At 37.3% G+C, this 21,860-nt stretch overlaps 1 protein-coding gene across 1 annotated transcript in view; it reads right to left on the reverse strand.

Moving 5' to 3' along the window:
- Pros1 (protein S) overlaps positions 1-21,860 on the reverse strand; it is a 71,036-nt gene that overhangs the window by 42,211 nt on the left and 6,965 nt on the right. The window contains exons 2-3 of the mRNA XM_057764575.1: positions 5,171-5,328; positions 2,424-2,448 (exon numbers count right to left, since the gene is read on the reverse strand). Of these exons, the coding sequence (XP_057620558.1) occupies positions 2,424-2,448; positions 5,171-5,328 (183 nt within the window). The remainder of the gene's footprint in view (positions 1-2,423; positions 2,449-5,170; positions 5,329-21,860) is intronic.

Genomic DNA, 21,860 nt, shown 5'->3' on the forward strand with positions numbered 1-21,860 from the left:
GAAGAGAAAGTTGGGTGGATACAGAAAAGAAAAAATTAGAAGAGACAAAAGGAGTAAAGCTGTGATTTGAGAAACCTCTCCCAAACACATAGTTCTATATTAAAACATTATTTATCTTTATTCAAATAGACTGTGTTCAAAGAATGCATCTTTTAGACTGTTATTCCTGCGAGAACACTACTTCATTGCATAGCCTTAAGAAATAAGGGTAATATAACCTTACATTTTTAGTAGCTAAGTAGTTTCTCTTTATTTACATCCTTATCTAAATAAGAGAGGCTAGAATAGGCCTGATGACCTATCCTTTTTCTATATCTCCAATAATGTAAATCCTTGGCTTTTTGTTTCAGAGAATGGTGAGTCATTATGTATACAAAAAATAGATCCTTTCATGGATGAATGCTCCTATCCATTCTCTACTCTGGAAAGTGTAAAATCAAAGGGATTTTATAAAACCTTGTTGCAATTCCCATCAAATAACACCACCTCCCAATTACTGCTTATGATGCACACTTGAAAGAAAATGTTCAACACTGATGTTAAGAGTTAGAGAAGGAAAGAAAGGACTTGGCCTTACCACCCTGAATGAATCCCATCTCATCTCATCATGGAAGTTAAGAGGGGTCCAGCCTGCTTAAAACGTGAAAGGAAGGAAGAGAAAGGGCAAACAGAAATTGCACATCAGCGGAGAAAAAAATGAAGAGAAAGAGAAAGAAATACATTTTAATAAGTGCTTTGGAAACATGCTGAAAATCCATCTGTAGCGGTGACAACAAAATTCATAGAGGTTGGGGAACTGAGATCTTCCTATGTTCTACAGGAGATACCATAGAACTGGCTGCTGTCTTACAGAGCAGTACAGTATAGTCAAGTTACCCAAGCTCAGCAGGTGCTTTAAAGATGGGATCTGACCAGCATGTACACTAAGAACTGCAGAAGAGAAATCAGGCACCTGTTTCTATAACATGATCTTGTACAAAGTGGTCTTTGACTTTCAACCTACTAATTATCCAAAAGGGTAAGTATAAATCCATAGCAACATTTCAATACAAGATTCCCAAAGGTCGAAAGAATATATATATATATATATATATATATATATATATATATTATAAGTTCTCTTTTTTCTTCTTTTTTTGAGACAGGGTTTCTCTATACCTTTTGGAACCTGTACATATAAACTCTCTAGCAACACTAAAATTCAGGAGAAATGAGTTTAATGACTTAACCATTTATAAGACTATATTAGCAACAATATCAGAGTTCATTTCTCTATTTTTCCAAAGATTTGCTTTTTTATTTCTAGTTGGCTAGAGCTAAGAACAGAGTGAAAATAAGCATAAAATAGGGGTATTCTGCAAGAAAAGGAAAATCAGTTTCTGTTGCAAACATAGATGATCACATGAGAGACAGATGCACAAAATAGACCCCACTGTGACAGCTTGGAAATAATATTAACATAAAACACACATTTTCTTTAATAAAACAAGCTTTGTTACTCTGAAGTAGTATTTAATTGAAGTCATTTGTCTTAGTCATGGTTTCTATTGCTGTGAAGAAACATCATGACCACTGCAATTCTTAGAAAGGACAACATTTAATTTTGGTGGCTTGCTTACAGTTTCAGAGGTTCAGTCCATTATCATCATGGTGGGATATGACTGCACGCAGGCAGACATGGTGATTGAGAGGTAGCTGAGAGTTCTACATCTTGACTCACATGCAACAGGAAGTGGTCTGTCTTACTGGGCCTGGCTTGAGCATATATGAGACCTCAAAGCCAAGCCTCCTCAGTGACAAACTTTCTCCAACAAGACTACACCTACCTACTCCAACAAAGTCACCCTCCTAATAGTGCCACTCCCTTTGTGGGCCAACTTCTTTCCAACCAAAACAACACCTAACCTACGTGAGTATACATAGACTATACTATTGGCAGTCCAGAATCTAAAATGGCATGAATGGAATACAGCTGGAAGTGATGACATGATGTCACAATGAGGAGTTGTGAATGACTTCTACAAATGACTAGTTGACAATTGTGTATATCATACTATTTGATGAGCTTAGATATCCTTTATTTCTTGAATGATAGCCCATGAACACATATTTGTGCATGATGTCTACATGTCTGAATATAATTAGCCTCAACCTAAAGATACTTTAGAAGAAAGACGGGGAAAACTAAAATTTAAAGTATAACATAATAGAGTCATTCCAAATTAGTGCATATGACTTTAAATACAAAAGCATCATAGGTCTTACATCTTCTCAATATTGATAAAACTGTATTGGATAGGTATTTGGGCAGAAGATGAGGTCTGAACATATCTATTTGAGGTTTGAACATATCTATCATTTGAGTAAGGTTTGAGCATATCATTAATTTCCAAGATTTTATGTTCCAAATACTTAGAACTTACCCAAATATTTTGGATAAAAGTAATCCTAGAAAGAAAAGAAAAAAATAGATATATTAGCAAACTCAAATTTCACTACAGAGATAAAGATCCATGTCTAGTTTGTTTTTATATTAATATAGGAATAGCCTACATGCTGTGTGTTTTCAAATTTCTAAGTTTTTGTATGAAAATACTTCAAGAATCAATAGCCAATATATTGCGTGTGTGTATATATACACACATGCACACATATATGTATATACTACTGAACAATTAGATAATATTTTTAATGCTTCTAATTTGAACTGGTTATACCTAAGGTGATAAATATAACAGTATACACCTTCTTTTATAATCCTTTAATTTTTCATGGTGATTAAACATCCATTTAATATACTTTTTTTACAGGGTCTCTCTACATCACCTTGGCTACCTTGAAACTCACAATGTAGATCAGGTCCACCTGGAGCTCAGGAGATCCACCTTCCTCTACCTCTGAGTGCTGGGATTAAAGGGATGTGAGACAATAAGGAGCAGCAGATGGGGCTCAAATATTGGTGATATGCTGATGACAAGAATATTAGAGGTAAATAACAGCGAAAACCTGGGAAGAGTGGACTAAGAGTATGAGGGATATGGACAGAATGTGGGTGGAATCTATCAACAAAACCAATGTCAGTCAAGGGAAAGACACGATTGTGTTTTCCTCTTCCACCTTCTCCCCACTTCCCTCCTGTGTTCTGTCTTTCCTCCCTATTACTCTTTAAAGGCTGAGCTCTGCAAACATATCCACAATGCAGAAATATACACTAAAGTTTTTTATGGGGGATAGAGTCACTCAAAGCAATCTATCAAAACTACTGAGTAGATGTAATGAGCAGGCAAAATAAAACAGAAGGCTTGAACTTTATTAAAGGAAGGTGGTATGCTGGAATTTATTACACTGTTCTTTCTCCTTTTTTAAAATTTCTAGAAAATGAAGGAATCTATTCATCTATCTAATACATACCATATTCTTCTGTATTATGGAAGTTGTAAGAATGCACGTATATTCCTTTTTAGTATGAAAATGTAAAACATGGAATATATACATAAAATTCTATACTATAAGTAAATTGTGTAGGCTAGAAAAGTTTATATTATTATTGTCTGTGTTGGTTAATATTATGTCTACTTGATACAAGCTAGAATCATCTGAGAGGAGAAAAGCTCAGTTGAGGAAATGTTTCCATAAAATATGGTTGTACGAAGATCTGTAGGGAACGTTCTTAGTGGCTGATGGGGGAGGGTCCAGCCCACTGTAAGTGATGGTACTCTTGGGGCAGTGGGTTCTGTTAGAAACCAAGCTGAGCAAGTCTCCAGCAGCAGGCTACTAAGTAGCACTCTTCCATGCTTCTGCATCAGTTCCTGCCTCCAGGTTTCCATCTGGTTTGAGCTCCTACTGTAACTTTCCTCAATGGACTGTAATCAAGACTGTAAGCCAAAAAAACCTTTTCCTCCCCAAGTTGCTTTTTTTCTTTTTCTTTTTTTTTTCCCCTGAGACTTTTTTTCTTTGTATAGCTTTGGACCCTGTCCTAGAACTCACCCAAACTCACAGAGATCTACCTGCCTCTGCCTCCCGAGTGCTGGGATTAAAGGCATGCGCCATCACCGCCCCACCCAGGTTGCTTTTCTTTGATCAAGTTATTTTTATCACATTTTTGTCTTAGTTCTAGATAGATTAAAATAATTGGTGTGTATTTGGGGAAATTTTCTTCTTTGAACTTATCAGAACATGTAGGGATAAAAAGAACTTCAAGAACAGCCACATAGAACACAAGTAGCTACAATTTGGGACAAACTTTCTGTCTATGTACAAAGAGTCCTTGCTCATTATCCCTCAGCTGCTGTCATGAGGCTTGGAGCTGTGGCAGAGGCATAGGAGGAGGCTTATATATGTCATTTCCCACTTTTACTCCAGATTGTATAATTCAGCTCAGGGAAAATACCTGAGGAAACCCTGAAAAGTGTGACATTTAGACTCTCAAAGTCATACTTCCACCGCTTCGTGGACTTATTCATGCTACGCCTGCTGGCCACAGGCGTACCACAGACCGCCCTCTCCTAAAATGCTCAGATTGGGCAACATTTGAAGGGGTGGGTAACTTGGAAATTTTATACACCAAAGATTACTGCTGCTCATCAGTGGCCTCGGGAAACTTTGCGAAGGTTATGGAACAACGTACACTCAGCATACATGGCACCGTAATAACTAACCTCAGTTAGGTGGCCCCATTTCTAGAGCTAGGTTGGGCATGGTGGGGCACACCAGCCTATAATCACAGGATTTGAGAGGCTGAAGCAGAGGCAGGACGATAGTGAGTTCCATGGCAGCTGGGGCTACAGAATAAGAGACTCTCACAAATACAATCCAGCAATCATCTGGAACAACATAAATGAAAAAACACAGTGATAAAACAGGTACATGGTCACTCACACTTCACACGCCTCCTCTCCTGAACCCTCAGTGCTACCAAACTTTGGTTAGGAAACAAAATACTTGCAAAGCATAAAGTCAATACTAGTTGTTGGTAAAGAGGCTGAAGGGAAATCAAGTTTGGCTGGAGCACCTGTCACTGGCAGCCTGTCTGAAGTGACAGTGGAAATGCGTGAAAAATGATCTGAGAAATCATTAGCTTTCAAATGGAACCAAGGAATTTCAGGCTGGCAATGTTCCGACTGGAAATGTGTATCTAAGTGTGGACTCGACAGTGTCAATGAGTGCTTACCGTTTCCGGATTATTTTCGAAGACTTCCCTGGCTTCCTCTTTATTGCAGAGTTCTTCAATGCATTCTCTTTCAAGGTTGCCCTTTTTCGTTTCCTCAAGCAAGGTGTTTGCTCGGCGCTTCCTCAACAGGACTTGGGAGGCACGTTCTTTTGACAAAACTGTAGAAAACATAAGCTTATATATAAAAAAAAGTCTTTATTTGTCCTCTAAGTTATATCATCTTGTTAAATAATAAATGCTAAAATAATTATCTGCATGATTTTTTTTTTTTATTTTCAAGACAGGATTTCTCTGTAGCTTTTTGGTTCCTGTCCTGGAACTAGTTCTTCTAGATCAGGCTGGCCTAGAACTCACAGAGATCCGCCTGCCTCTGCCTCCCGAGTGATGGGATTAAAGGCGTGTGCCACCACCGCCCAGCCCTGCACGATATTTAAAATTGATAGGTTGGAACTCAGAAAATATGTAGCTATATAAAGCCTTTGGTTAACAACTCCACCAGCAGACTCGGTTCATGCCTGTCTACACAGCTACTTATAGCTGTTTTATATGAGCTATACAAATTATCCAGTTCATACTTGAGGCCGAACACACTTAGATGACATTCAGTGTTTTTTTGCTTTTTGTTTTTTTTTTTCACTTATCTAACTAGTGACTCCACATTTAGGGCAGGAGTAACAATTTTTTTTTTTTCAGTTTTAATGGTGAACCTTTGGAAGCTCTTTGAAGACAGAGAAACACAGATATGAAGTCCTGTCAGCTATATGAGAGCTGACAGACTAAATCAACTGACCCTTTATACACCTGGCAAAGTAAAAACCTAGGGAAAAAGCGGAAGTTTGCTAAGCATATGCTACAGAAGACAACGAGAAAAGGAAAATAACTTAGGTTACAAAAAAATATTTGAACAAGTGAACAACAACAGAAAGTTATATAACCAACTGCAATACTAAGTTTGGAGGAAACTATTCTCATTGTATACAATAGAAAATTGCAATTGGAGTTTTAAGTCATTTTTGCAATAAAAAAGCCAGTAAGGAGAAAATACATTTGCGAGGTTATATACAAAATAACTAAATACAAACAATATAAAGAAAACAATAAAAACATTGCTATAGAAGCAAAGATTAGAAACACTACAGACAAATGAGGAGGGATAGCTTTAAAAATAATAAGCTGTAATACCTAACTGAAGAATATCATTGAATTTTTCAAAGAAAATACTCGGGTAAATACCTCCAACATAAGAACTAAAATGCAAATTTTCAAATACTATTCTCTCAGCATAAACATTTATATATAGACAAACACAACAGTCCAAACTGCAAATATGAAAATATTATGTAGGCAAACATATAGGAAAGAATTTGAAAATATTCTTAAACTGCCAGTAGCAATTGTATCTGAAGAAAATAATGAAAAACATGAACTTATATATACCATTAGTGTATGTATGTATATATATATAGAGAGAGAGAGTATTTAAAGAAAAACTTTAAAAGCGTAAAAAAGTCTATAAATTCTTTTAGATTTCATGTATAAATAATTTTTTACTACAAAGAAGAGCAAGTCTCTAAATAGATAAGTTTATTTCGTGTCAGTGTCTTGTTATCAATAATAAACAATAGATACTCAAGAACTTGATAAAAGAAGGGGGTAAAAGGAAAGGGCTGGTTGATAAGCAGTCTCCCTAAACAACTGAAACTCAGAAATGAGATAAGCTAAGGGAATAGCAGGAAACACGTGATCTGATTGGGGAAGGGGAAAGAGGGGCACCTCTTGTCAGGGATGGGGGGAGGGAGACAAATACAGGATGAGAAATAACAACAGTATGGATATCTGGAAAAGGCATAAACAATCGTAACTATCTACCTATATTGCATAAAACTATATTACTTATAAAAATATTGCATTTATACATTTATACATATACGTGTGGGGGGTGGGGGGGTGCGCGCACACACACACACACACACATACAGATTAAATAAAATTTACTCATCTAGGCTGCCAGTGTTCCTTCCAAGAGCAAAAGAACAACAATAACAAACAAACAAACAAAAAAACCAACATCAGGTATGAGAAGCCCTCTTTTGAACTGTTGGTCAGGGTTGTTCAAGAAACTTTAATAATATTATATAGGCTATTGGTATGGCCTTTGGTTGGTCCTCAGAGATAGAAGGTAAGTTCCTATTGCTGAAGATACTTTGTAATTTAGACACAGGAGCCAAAGGCTCCTGATTTGGAACTGACATGAAATCCTTCTCTCTAAGAACTAGCCTTTAAGAAACAGAAAGCATTACTCAAGCTTCCAAAGAAGGGACACAAGCAACAGTCCTACCCAACAACTACCATGACAGAATAACCCGAGGAGTAGAAGAGTGTGACACACATACCTTAGTGGTAACCAAAAGCTCTTTAATTGGACTTAAGGCTTGTTCAACAAGAAAGAAACAAAGACTGTTACTGGAAACCTAAGCAACTACCCAGAGCTAGCAAAGTCATGGGTCTTGGAAGAGAACCTATCACCACCACTTTACTAAACCAGAACAATACATTATTTCATTCTAAATATTTGTCCTTATACCTACAAGATAATCCTCACCCTGCCCCCCATTTCAGAAAACTACAAATAATCAAGATACAGACATGTGGACCCTAGTGCCAAAGAATACACCCTCAAAACAACGGCAGCACCTAAGGATCAGGCAGCATCGTGAAGTGGTATGGAAAGATTGTAAGAGCCAGAGGATCAGAGAGTTTCCTGTGATATTGTGTCTCCTAGCAATGTAAGAGGATACGCCCATAAAATCTCATTAACACAACTACCTAAACGTGAACTGACCAAGGACAAAAATAGACATGCCAAATTAGACAGTGGAAAGAACAAAAGACCTCAGCCCTACACAAATAACAACATTCAACTAAGAAATGATAAACATGATAAAAAATACTCTGCCCCTCAAAGAGCACATCAGTTGGTTATCCAATACCAAATGGTCTGCCCTAAAAACATACATACAAGTAACATTATACATACAGAACTTGTTTTACTTAGGAGTATGTAGGTATATCTGTGTAACAATATTTAAATTAGGAATATATAGGTATATATTGTAACAATGTTTAATTAAAAGGGGGCCATGAAATTGAAAGAAAGAAGGGTCTAGAGGGAGGAAAAAGAATAAATGATGTTATTACATTATAATCTCACAAAAAGAAAGTAATAAAAATAAGTGCAATAAGTAACGCTGCTTTAGGTCCCTTACATCCCAAAACAGAAATGTAAATGCAACCCCTAAGTAAACAGTTTGGGTTGTACTTATAACTCTCATCTCTTTCCATCACCATTAAGAGAGAAAGATTCAAACAAGGCTTTGTACGCCTAAGGGATAGCGGTGAATGCGCTACCTGCCAAGAGGATTACTGACTGATAAATAGCAGCACCGTCAATAATTCGAGTCCTACATGAGCAGCTCTTTCACTACTTGCAAGTGTTTCAGCATGCTATTTGTAATAAATATAGCAAAAAATGTGAAATTCCTGAACTTCAGAGCAAATATATAATTTTTCTGAGAAAAATAATAAGATTTTTACAGAACAATGAAAATGTTGGCCCAACAACAACGACAAATCAAAGCAAAATATATTTTTAATATTATTTTTTATTTTCATATATTTTTATTGATTTTTTTACTGAGCTCTACATTTTTCTCTGCTCCCCTTCCTGCTCCTCCCCTCCCCTCTTCTCCCAAGGTTCCCATGCTCCCAATTTACTCAGGAAATCTTGTCTATTTCTACTTCTTGGTTAAATATATTTTAAAAGAAATATTATTCATTTCCCAACAATCTTCCATCAAGAATACTAAGTTTGTGGGCCAAGTAGCAAGATGATTCCGTGGATAAGAGCATTTTATATGTAGGTCTGATTTGATTTGCTCTATCTTTCACAACAAGAATCAACATAAAGGTAGAAGAAGGAACTTGACAATGCTGTACTCTGGCCTCCACATGTGTGCTGTGACATGCTCTCTCCTTCTCTCTCCCATCTCTCTCTCTCTCTCTATCTCTCTCATACACACACACACAAACACACTCACATATACACACAATCATATTAATTTTTAAAAAAAAATACTAATATTAATCTTGGGCTCAGGGATTACCACAGAAGATAGGGGCAAAAAGAGTGTAAGCATGTAACCTTATAGAGAAAGGCTGAAAAATGATGTCTTAGGAGCTTGACATGACCAAGGCATTCATGAATTTACAGCAAAAGGAGTTGCCAGTGTAGGATCTTGTTCTTTGTGACAATCCAAGGGAAAGAACAGACACCTTGAGCTGTGCCCACTTGCAAAGAATATCACAGTATTGTAGGGGGACATTCACAGTATTGTAGGCACTGTGCTGTCTCAGACTTATTGATTCCCCCAATGAACTTTGATGGAATCATGCCTCAGTTTGTTCTTAGGATTTTAGAATGTGGAGGGATGCACAGTTTATGTCTGCCAGGAATAAGGAATTTTTGCAACAGTTCTACACACTACTAAGCCCTTAAATATTCAGTGAAAGATGCAGGTGGGGTTCATTGGACCATCAGATCAGGGGAGCTTTTGGTAGCCATGAGGGAAAAGTCATTGTTTTCAGTACTGAAGCTACTGGTGATGTTTCAGTACATAGCTCCTCATCCATGTTCACACTGGCAGCCCTAGGTAAACCCTGTGAATAATGAAGACAAGAAAAAAAGAGAGAGTGCTTGTGGAAGTGAGGGGGTGTTAAGATAGGGTAGGGACTGAGTGTAACAAAAATGTATTAGTTACATGTTTGGAACTGTGGAAGAATAAATGAATTTAAAAGTACTACATTTAGTAATGAAGAGTTAGATATTAATATTTTAAAAAGCACATGGTTAAAGTGTTTTCCCGATAACCTCCAAGTCTTTCCATTCAAAACCTACTCAACAGTCAAAAGTAGGCGACAGGTGAAGGTGCACCCAACTTCTAGAAGGGCTTATGTAAAGATTTTCCAGTTTGATGCCTTTTTTTTTTTTATCAACAATGGCTGTTTATTGCTTCTCTTTTAGGTTTGCCTTCTGTTGCTTTCCCTGAGTCCTTTTTATTGGGCATCCTAAGAATGAAAAACTGCTCATGAAAGAATGCATGTAAGAGGAGAATCTTGGCAGGGTTCATATCTGTGTTTGTGATTCAGTGTTGCATGCAGGATGGAAATGCCTTTCCCTATGCAAACAGAAGAGCCACTTGACCCTTTGACATTGTACTTAGCATGACCCGAATAGTTGAAATAGCATGTTTTCCTTAAAGCTTATGAAAAACAAAACCACTTTAGCACACAACAATCTTGAGTCATTAATGATGACTGGATGTGAAAAAAATATTAACAGTAATTAGATTTGAACTACAAATATTTTTATTTCTTTCCATAAATATCTCATGAGAGTTTTATTTGGCAGTGTGGAGAAGGTTTTGAAAATGTGGCTTTTGCAAGAATTAAGAAAAACCCAAAGATAGACATTCTTAAGTAGGATTTTCATCCCTTTAAATCAGTACCAAATTTCAGAAAAGCTTGCATCGCTTTCGCAATGCAATGTTCATATGTATCTTATAATTTCATCTCATCAAAGACAGTATTTTCTTTGAATGACGAGTGTTTTACTTGCTTTCTCTAAATTTTACATTTTGTTTAATATTTTGTATTATGCTGCTGAGAAAACATTACTTCTCATCCACTGACTAATGGTAAGAGAGTGGTTAAAGAACTATTCTGGAAACGGAAGCCATATGTTAGGCTTCAAAGAACTGAACCATTAAAAAGCTGATGATAAGAATTTTGAAAGGATAAAGATCACAAGATAGGCTTGGGTTGGTATTTGACTCTGGGATGTGAGAAAGTAAAGCAAAAAGGAAATAGTTATATGTGATGTTTGCAATGGTGATGCTGAACCATTTGAATAGAGGAATGAAGTTGGCTTTTGTTTTTTAATAGATGAACCACTGGTGTCCTTTAAAAATGTGACCACTGACCATCACTCTGGAAGAATTCAGTGACTGACTGAGCAGAGAAACAATGTCTGGACTGTTTATCTACAACAGAAGTGAAATGGGCTTCCCGACTCCAGGATTTAATTATTACTTTAATTTACAGCCTCTATTCTAGAGGGAAACAAAATAAATCACTGTCGTTGTCTTCTCAAGATTGGAACCTTTGATTTAACCAAGGAGAGCTGAAGCAGTAAAGGTTAGTTACCTCCCAGTGGCAAACTTGTAACCCAGAAAAAAAGAGAAAACAACAATTTCCCTTCGTATGCTATTAATATGTTTTGTTGTCACTGATTAATAAAAGAAGCTGCTTAAGAGAATATAGCCAGGCTGGAAGATAGATAGATAGATAGATAGATAGATAGATAGATAGATAGATAGTAGACAGAGTCAGAGAGAAGTCATGTAGCCTCCACAGGAGACAGACACTAGACGCTAGACGCCAGACTCCAGACAGAACCTTACCAATAGGCCACAGTTACATGGCGATACACAGATTAATAGAAATGTCTTAATTTAAGATATAAGAGCTAGCTAGCAATACGCTTAAGTTATTGGCCAAACAGTATTGCAAATAATATAGTTTCTGTGTGATTATTTCAGGTCTGGACAGCCGAGAACGGACGAGCAGCACACATGAAGATAATTTATTTGAAGAGATTTGCAGTTCTGAATTTGGTAAGGTATGACAGAGAGTTTCTCTAGGCCTTTCTGGTCACCCAACTGCTATGCTATAACTCCATGAAGTTATAACAGGAGCCCCTTGGATGGCTAGCAAAAGACAGCATCCCAGTCAGCTTCCTGGCCACTCTAATCTCCTACCCACTGGGAACACCAAAACACAAACTGATTTTGGCATCCTGTACCAAGGAGTGAACACAAGGAAAATATTTTGTCTTTGTTCTCTTTGACCTATTTTATTAAGATGGCATCAGTACTATTATTTCACTGGCCTGTGTCTGCGCTTCTGTCTAGACAAATAACAGGCAGACTGTTTGGGGACATCAAAGTCAAAACTGAAGAGCTGGCCTCATTCTGTAATGTTCCACTACTTGCAGCCTCCCACAGATCTCTGAAATCAACAAGTAGAAAGTGTGCTTAGAGTCAGTCTCTCAGGAGCCTGGGGAACTGCTCGGGATGAAACATGTGCTTAGCATTGCCAAAGCCTCCTGGGTTCTTTCCCCAGATCAGCTAATTAAAAAGAACTTCAACTTAATGAGCAATTTATGAGCTGTGTATTTGATCAAAATACATACACAAAGAGAGAGTATTAAAAAGAGCTACGGTGCTCAGTGGCTTCCCCTTTGACTCTTAATTATTGTCCTTTTAAAGTGCACACAGGCAAGTAAAGTTTTGGAATATTGATTGATCATACACTAGATGTTTACAATTAAACATAATTTATATCAGCCTCTCAGAATTCCCTATGGCATGGCCAAAGGCTAATATAAGTTACAATAGAACCAAATGACATCTTATTAGTGGAAGAAAGGGAAAACATTGGGATAAAGATTCAGAGAGAGAATCCAAAACAAGCCCACAACATCCACACTTGGAAATAGAGGCGGGATCACAAATTTGGGCCAGCCTGGGCTGTATATTGATATCCTATCTCAAATAAAATAAAATTTAAAAAAAGAAATACCAAGAAAACTGTCTTGATTTGGAAAAACAGATCATTGCAGAACTTTAAAAAAAAAATCTTCAAGATGAACTAAGAAGATAATAGGTTCATGAAATTGGGGGAAAAGGGAGATGGGGAAAGACAAGTGAGAAGGGGAGGATGGGGAGAGCTTGGGGGAATGGGATGGTTGGGATAACGGAAGGATGGATATGAGAGCAGGGAAGTATATATCTTAATTAAGGGAGCCATTTTAGGGTTGGCAAGAGACTTGACTCTAGAGGGATTCCCAGGGGTTCAGAGAGATGTACCCAACTAGGTCCTTGGGCAGCTGAGGAGAGAGAGCCTGAAATGTCCCGATCCTATAGCCATATGAATGAATATCTTGCATATCACCATAGAACCTTCATCAGGCGATGGATGGAGATAGAGACAGAGACCCACATTGGAGCAATGGACTGAGCTCCCAAGGTCCAAATGAGGAACAGAAGGAGGGAGAACATGAGCAAGTAAGTCAAGACCGCAAGGGGGGCACCCACCCACTGAGACGGTGGGGCTGATCTATTGGGAGTTCACCAAGGCCAGCTGGACTGGGACTGAAAAAGCATGGGATAAAACCGAACTCTCTGAATATAGTGGACAATGAGGGCTGCTGAGAAGCCAAGGACAATGGCACTGAGTTTTGATCCTACTGCATGTACTAGCTTTGTGGGAGCCTAGCCTGTTTGGATGCTCACCTTCCTAGACCTGGATGGAGAGGGGAGATGACTGCCCACAGAGCAGGGAACCCTGACTGCTCTTCAGACTGGAGAGGAAGGGGGAAGAGAGTAGGGCATGGGGAGTGGGGGGAGGGGAGGGAAAAGGGAGGCGGGGAGGAGGCGGAAATTTTTAATTAAAAAAAATTTTTTTTTTAAATCCCACTTTAAGATATTTTGTTATAGCCTCTCTAACAGGTCTTAGCCATGTGTAAAGACTGATAAAAGATCATGTTCAGCACAATTATTAAAAGAAGTAGAATGTTAATTCAAAACATAGTTCACTTATAAATCCAACTTTCTGTTTGCAGAAAACATCCATGAAAATGAAAATAAATAAATAGAATTTTATATCTAAAAAAACAAATAAAAATTAAAAATCTACAATGAAATTATCAAAACTGAAAAGTGCTAAAAGAAAAATTAAAGAAATGTTCTGGAACATAAAATAAAATTTCAAAGAAAGATTAAAATCATAAAGGATTCATTCTGTAGACATGAAGACAGAATAGAGGATATAAGGAAGGAAATCATCATACAAGTACAAAAGAGGCAATGGGTGCATTGATGATAATATGCAAAAATAGAGGCATTTCCAGAACTGATGAGAAACACAGTTCATATAAAGACTGGAACTGGATAATAGAAAGCAAACTAGATATATAACATGATAGTCTAATCAATAGATAATAAGACTAAGCATTAAAACTGAACATAGTGATAAACACCTCCCAACTGCTTGAGAGATTGAGGCAGGGGAATCATGAATTTGAGGTCAGCCTGGGCAATGCCATAAAATCTCCTCTCCTCAGAAAAGAAATTGTAACCATCAAGTTATTTAGATGACTTTGCAAAATAGCAAAGCAGTTGGGTTCTGTCTGTTCTCTTTCAGGCAAGGGCCCTGCAGGTAAGCATTTCCTCAGCCCTTTGTCTATGTATTTTAGCACAATGTGGTAGTACATGCCTTTAATATCAACACTCAGGAGGCAGAGGCAGGCTGATCTTTGAGTCTGACGCCAGCCTGGTTTACAGAGTAAGTTCTAGGACAGTCAGGGCTACACAGGGAAGAAATGAAAAGAAGTATTGTATGAGCAAAAACAAATTATTCTGGTGATAACATGAATGATTGTCAAATGAATGATATCCAAAGAACAATGAAAATCAAATAGTGCTGATGAGAGTATTCTAAAAGGTCTAGACAGAAAACAATTCTTTAAAAAAAAATCCAAGCCAGGCAGTAGTGACATATGCCTTTAATCCCAGCACTCGGGAGGCAGAGACAGGCGAATCTCTGTGAGTTTGAGGCCAGCCTGATCTACAAGAGCTATTTCCAGGACAAGCTCCAAAGCTACTGAGAAACTCTGTCTCAAAAGACCAAAAATAAAAAATAAAAAATCCTAAATGAGATGTCTTCTAAATCCCTCTCCTTAAGGCTCAAGGATCTATGAAGAATCTGAGGTAAAAAGTTTGTAAGAGCCAGAGGTAAAGGATGACTCCAAAGAAACAGTGTCTTCCGGACACATATGACCTCACAGATACTGGGGCAACATGCATAGAGTCTGCACTGACTCAAGACAGACAGGGTCCCAGCTCTGTCATGGGGTCCCATCCCTAAAAAGCTCTCTGCAATTGATACCAACTGGGAAAGGAAAAATTCGTTTTCTCCAATGGAGAGTCACTAGGTGTACCAAACACACTCCAGGGCAGACCCTGTACCCAGAAGTACAAGTCCAACAGAAATTAATTCCATGTGGGTTTTTTTTGTCCTGTGATTTGTCTTGGTTTTGGTTGTGTGCTTGAATGTGCTTTGTGTATGTGTGTGTGTGTGTGTGTGTGTGTGTGTGTGTATACGTGCTTTTTATTTTGTTTGGACATTTTGCAGTTTTATTGATCTTTTGATTATTTGTTCTGACTCATTTTTATGAGTTTTTGGTTTTGTTTTTTTTGAGAGAGAGCATCAACTTGAGTGAGTTGGGATGTGGATGATTCTGGGACAAGCTGGTGGAGGAGAAAAGCACCAAAATATATGATAAATTTTTTTCAAATAAAATTTAGAAAAATCTCAGCACCTTTACTAACACAAATAAAAATCAGACACAAAGCAGGAGCGGAGTTGCAACTGTAGCTACAAATATCTTCCATTCCGCTGGCCCCAGGCAAGCATCTCTCCACCCACAGGGCCCCACCCACTAGCTCCTGCAGCTCTTTATGAAATAATCATTCTAACTCTTACTATAATTTTACTTACTCTTTTGTATATTAGCTCAGGCTTTTATTTACTAACTCTTACATCTCAAATTAACCCATCTGTGTTATTTTATATTTTACCACAAGGCTTGTGGTTTGTTACATGTTGTTACATGGAGTTTCTTGGCGGCTACATGGCGTCTGCCTGACTCCACCATTTGTTCCTCCTCTATTTTTGCTTAGATTTTCTGTCTCGCTATATTCTGCCCTGCCATAAACCAAAGCTACTTTTTTATTAACCAATGGTAATAAAATATATTCACAGCATAGAGAGGAGAATCCTTTATCAGGCAACATAATGCCAGCAGAAATATTAATATCAAACAATAAATTAAATAAGAGATGTTGGAGGTCTTTATGGAAAGAAATGGTAGGATTGGAGATATGACTTGGGGGTAGAACATTTGCTGAGTACTCATGTGACTCTTAGTTTGATCCAGAGAAACACACAACACACACAAACAGACACACAAACACCCAGATCAACACGCATTCATACACACACATATACATGACACCACAGAAACCGCACTGACACCATAAAATGTGATTAGAATATATAAATATGTCACATAGTAACTCTTAATGTCATATAATTCTTAACAAAAAAGCCAAATATTTTAAAAGATATACCACCCAAATTAATATGTAATCTTGTAATTTCACTTAAAACCCTAAATGCTGTAGATTTTTATAAATTGTTCATTAAGTCTGCTTTACAGAGTTTTATGCAGTCCAGGCCAAGCTCAGACTCACTATGTAGTTACAGATGGTCTTAAGCACTTGATTCTCCCTACTCCTCTTCTTAAATCCTGAGATCAGAGATTAGCGGCAGGCACCACCACCCCTGTCTTATGGACCAGCAGCTTTAAATTGCACTGGAAAAATAGGTGGGCACTAAGCAGGAGTCTCAGGAATTGCTGACCATTGTCTTTCAACTCCCACTCAGTACCAGGGCTGAAAATGATTTTCACTAATATCTAAGCTGAGCAGAAATGTCTATACAGTCCCACACGATAGCGATTGAGATCTTGTTGCCTGCTTTTATACCTGACAGCTAGTCACACGAGTTGATTCCTGTCATTCAATCATCTGCCAACTGGTGCAACTTGCTTTTATAAAATTGTGGGTTTTTTACTGTTTGGTAGGATTTTCCTATGTTTATATTTTATTGAAGTGGGAGAGTCCTTTATAACTCAAATCCAAATAAAAAGGGATTTTTTATTTGGCTTATAAATACTAAAATGTCTGTTCATCAAAACACAGAGTCTGATTCAGACAAACAAAACTAAACAAACCCGAAGGATGTGGGAATAGGTCTTGCAGGGAAGGGAAGGTTCACAGGGTAGGGAGATAAGACAAGGTGATCCTAGAGCAGTGACAAGAATAACCAGAATGTTTTACATACACGCTTGAAATTGTCAAAGAATATATTTAATAAAAGTTAGAAGAAAATTAAGATACAAACTATAAAAGGGGGTTTAAAGTTTTAACAAACACAAAAGACTTATAAATTCATAAGAAAAAGACCCCACTAGAAATAAAGAATGAACTGAAATATCAAAAGGCCTTTCAAAATAGATAACCCAGGGCAATACAAATATGAAAAGATGTTAAATGCAAATGTTATCAGTATTCCTGAATCCTTCCCAGGAAGCAAATAAACAGAAAGGTTACATTAGAAAGCATAGCTGAATTGTGATCCAAAAACTAATATTTTCAAGTTTTTCTTAAGAATTTGGCAAGTCTAAAAGTCAAGCTAAAATTATATTCCTTCACTTTCCCCAAAAGTTATCTTCTTCCACTTTTCAATTACTGCATTTACAAAGACTTTCCTCAATGTTCAATGTTGGCAAAGTTGAAAGCATTATCAACTTTTCGAAGCAGATTTCCAAGGAGCTATTTCACAATATGAATCTGAAATGTTCCAAACAGGCAAACTATTTAGATATTCAACTTACAATTCTAGGAGAATAAGCCAATAAAATGAACACGGTCATATCAAAGAAATATTATGAACATGTTTCTGTTCCACCTGGTCCCAAAGCCATTCAGTCCCAAAGAAGGTTTATATTAATTACAAACTGTTTGGCCTATTAGCTCAGGCTTATTATTAACTAGCTCTTAGAACTTAAATTAATGCATAATTCTTGTCTATGTTTAACCATGTGGCTTGGTATCTTTTCTCAGTGAGGCATTCTCATCATGTTCCCTCGACATCTGGCTGGTGACTGCGTCTCTGTCTTTCCTCTTTCCATAATTCTCCTAGTCTGGTTGATCCACCTACACTTCCAGCCTGGCTGGAATTCAGCATTTTATTAAACGAATATAAGCCTACATATATTTTTAAACACACTGTATACCATTTAGAGGTTTTTTATCTGAATCTGTCTTTACTGTATATCTCTATCCTTTTCAGATCATATGAGTCTTTAATCTGCTAAGCAATATGGCTAGGATTAAAGCCGCAACTGTGGTTACTGGCTACAACCATTCCTTAGCTTTTTGAGAGTTTAGCTTCATGGCTGAGGTATTACTAGAAGCCATGTTTATCGTCATAATTATTGCTGTAATTAAAGGTGTTCACCACTACTGCTTGGTTTCTATGGTGAATTAGTATGGCTGCTGGGATTAAAGGTGTGTGCCACCACTGCCTGGTCTGTATGGCTAACCAGTGTGACTGTTTCACTCTCTGATCTTCAGGCAAGCTTTATTTATTAAAATAAAAAATGAAATGTCACTACATTTCCCCTTTTGTCTAAAATATAAAAAAGAAGGCTTTGACTAATATAAAAAAACTATATATAATAAGTACAATAACTATATACAATATATTTAGGCAATAAATACATCAACAATGTCTGGTCCATTTGCATTTAACAAATTCAGAGAAAATATTCCATATCCATCCTATCTTGGTGAGTCCAAAGTCCTGTATTGATAGTGAGACAGATCTGCTCCTGGCAGCACCAATCTACTTCAAGAGGAAGACGGGCATTGAAAAGGTTCCTTATGGAGTTACTTAGCCATTTGGGCAAGAAACTGCTCTTGCCTATACTGCTCGATGAGAAATGACAAAAACAACTGGTTAACTGAACAATTACCCAAAGTTCCTCTGCAATGTTGGGACAGCCATCTTTGGCTACAGGTCTAGAATACCTGTCAGAGTTTTCTATGAAACAGGGTTTTTGCAGGACTGTCCCATCTTGTCTGGGCAAGGTCTGGCAATCACTCCCTTTTGTGTCCTGTTTATCCTATTAGGACAGTATACTGTCAGCATTTGAGGCAAGAGCACTTTCTTGCCCAGTGGCTTACTTTTGCTATAAAGATAGCAAACTCCATTTGGAGTTTCTTCAATGTCCATTATTTTCTCTGAAATAAACTGGTTCTTCCAGGAACAGAAATGTCTCATTGACATAAAAAAAAAAAAAGAAAGAGAGTCGCCATGATTCTCCCACTCCAGACAGACGCAGGTTAAGATCTTTCCTGAACAGTACTCACTACAGTAGTTACTAGAGTTTTGGGCCGAAACATTCCCTGATTCCAGGTGTCCCAAGAAGACTTTCAGCAGCAGACCCTATTAACCTTGTGGTTTGCTCAGCTGCTTAACCTTTTGTTCAGCCGTCTATATCAACTTGAAGATTGGTAGTTGTGAAGTCCAGTTAGGAAATGACCCCAGGGGTTCTAGTGACAAATTATAGTAAATTAAATTTCCACGAATACAAGAAAACTGGAGGCAAAAGATATCTTTTCTATATCATGATCTTAAGAGAGATTAATTAGTGTGTTCAAACTCACAAAATGAGCGAGAGGATTCAGACCAAGAAGTTTGCTATGTTGCCCAATGGAGTCACCACCATCAGAGCAGAGACATGGAGATACGCTATAAACAGTTATCCACTGTTTCTTATTTAAATGCTTGTTTTCCTTACCTTACATTTCTTGCTCTCAAGGACCCAGAGTGGACATTGCAGAGTATCAGTAATGTTTTATGAACAAATGAATAAATAAGCTTTTCAATTTAAAAAAAAAAGAAAGAAAAAAGGACCTATGTTATTAAAACATCTTAAATGCCATATTCTGTAGATATCTGAAGTGTCTGAAGATGACCTCATTTAAAATATATCTCTGTTTGACCTTGAAAACATACCTAATATGATTATAAGTTTGATTATAATAGGTGATTAAACTACTAATCATTTTCTTATTATCCTAAACAGTTGGTAATAATAATTTTTCAAGGACTAGAAACTTGCATCACACTGTTAAATGAATTATATAGGTACAATTCCTTGAACAAGAGTAGAAATGTATATACATGTTATAACAAAATTAACCTCAAATTTATATCAGTATACAAAAGTTCAATCCAATGGTAAACATTTAAAACCAGTAGTTGCTTTCTAAAAGTAGATTTAGTAATCTACCTTTTTACCTTATCATATCTATATCATCCCTTTTTTCCTTTTCAAAGTAAATTTTATTCTATCTGTATCCTTCTTTTTCTTTTTGAAACGTACAACATTACCTCTAAGTAAGGAATAATACTAATAGCAATGGGAAATTTTTCATGGTTTTTATTGATCTTATTATATACTTAGAAGTTAGCTAAATGGAGTGATTGATTGATCCAATATCGAGAGTCCAATTGCTGTCTAACTAGTTATTACTTAGGGACGGGGCTTTATGCATGCCCACTTCAACTCTTCCTGTTGGAAAAAGGAGAGTAAATTCTCAAGGGTGTGGCCCCTGGTAGGTTGACCACACTCCAATGGATGACCATACACATAAGAGTGTATGTATAGCACAAAACAGATTCCATTTTTAAAAAAGAAACAAAAAGTTAGGTGGATGGGTGGGGTCATCTTAGAAGAGTTTGGAGAGGTGTGTAAATATATATGAAATTCTCAAAGAACTAATAAAATGATTTTTTGTTTGTTTTTTGAACCAGAGTCTCTGTGTAGTACTGACTGTACTGGAACTTGGTATGTAGATCAAGCTAAACTCAAACTCAAGAGATCTGCCTGCCTCTGCTTACTAAGTGCTTGGATTAAAGGAATGTGCTACTAATAAAAATAATTTTTTTAAAACATAGTTTAAAATTATCAAAGAACTTAGAAAAATTTTTTAAAAACTTAAAGTTGATATACTTTTTGTATCACAAACCATTACTAGATACTGCTTCTTCCAGGAGTTGATGGGAATGGATGCAGAAGCCCACAGCCAGATATTATGTGGAGAGGGAATCTAAATTAAAGGTTTGTATCAGGTTCCTCCCCTCAGAGATAAGGAAACTCCTTGGCAAAGGAGGAGGAAAGACTATAGGAGTCAGAGCAGATGAGGAAACCAGGAGAACATGGCCAACTCAATTAACTAAACAGTGCTCACATGCCCTTGCAGAGACTGAACTGGCAAATCTACATGGGTCTGCACCAAGTCCTCTGTATATATCCTATGACTGTTGGCTTGGTGTTTCTGTGGGACTCCTAACATTGGGGGCGGGTGTTTCTCTGACTCTTGCCTGCTCTCAGAACTCATTTCCTCCTGTTGGGTTGCCTTGTTCATTCTCGTGATGAGAGTGTTTGTCTTGTTTTACTGTAACTTGTTTGCTTGTTGTCTCTTGGAGGACTGCTCTCTTCTGAAGGAAACAGGAAAGGAGCGGATCTGGGGAACAGCGGAGACAGGGAGAGTTAGGAGGAATGAAGGGAGGGGAAACTGTGGTCTGTGATCAGGGCTACTGAATGAGAAAAGAATCTATTTTCAATTAAAAAGAGAGAGAGAAGAAGGAGGAGGAGGAGAAGGAGGAGGAGGAGAAGGAGAAGGAGAAGGAGAAGGAGAAGGAGAAGGAGAAGGAGAAGGAGAAGAAGAAGAAGAAGAAGAAGAAGAAGAAGAAGAAGAAGAAGAAGAAGAAGAAGAAGAAGAAACAACACAAAGTGTGTTCCTTGACAAAGACTGTGCAATGGAGATCTCACTGGCAGCTAGGAGGATCCCAGAGACTCCAGATGAACAGACAA

Source organism: Chionomys nivalis, chromosome 3 (genome assembly GCF_950005125.1).
Source record: "Chionomys nivalis chromosome 3, mChiNiv1.1, whole genome shotgun sequence".
NCBI classification, from domain to species: Eukaryota; Metazoa; Chordata; class Mammalia; order Rodentia; family Cricetidae; genus Chionomys; species Chionomys nivalis.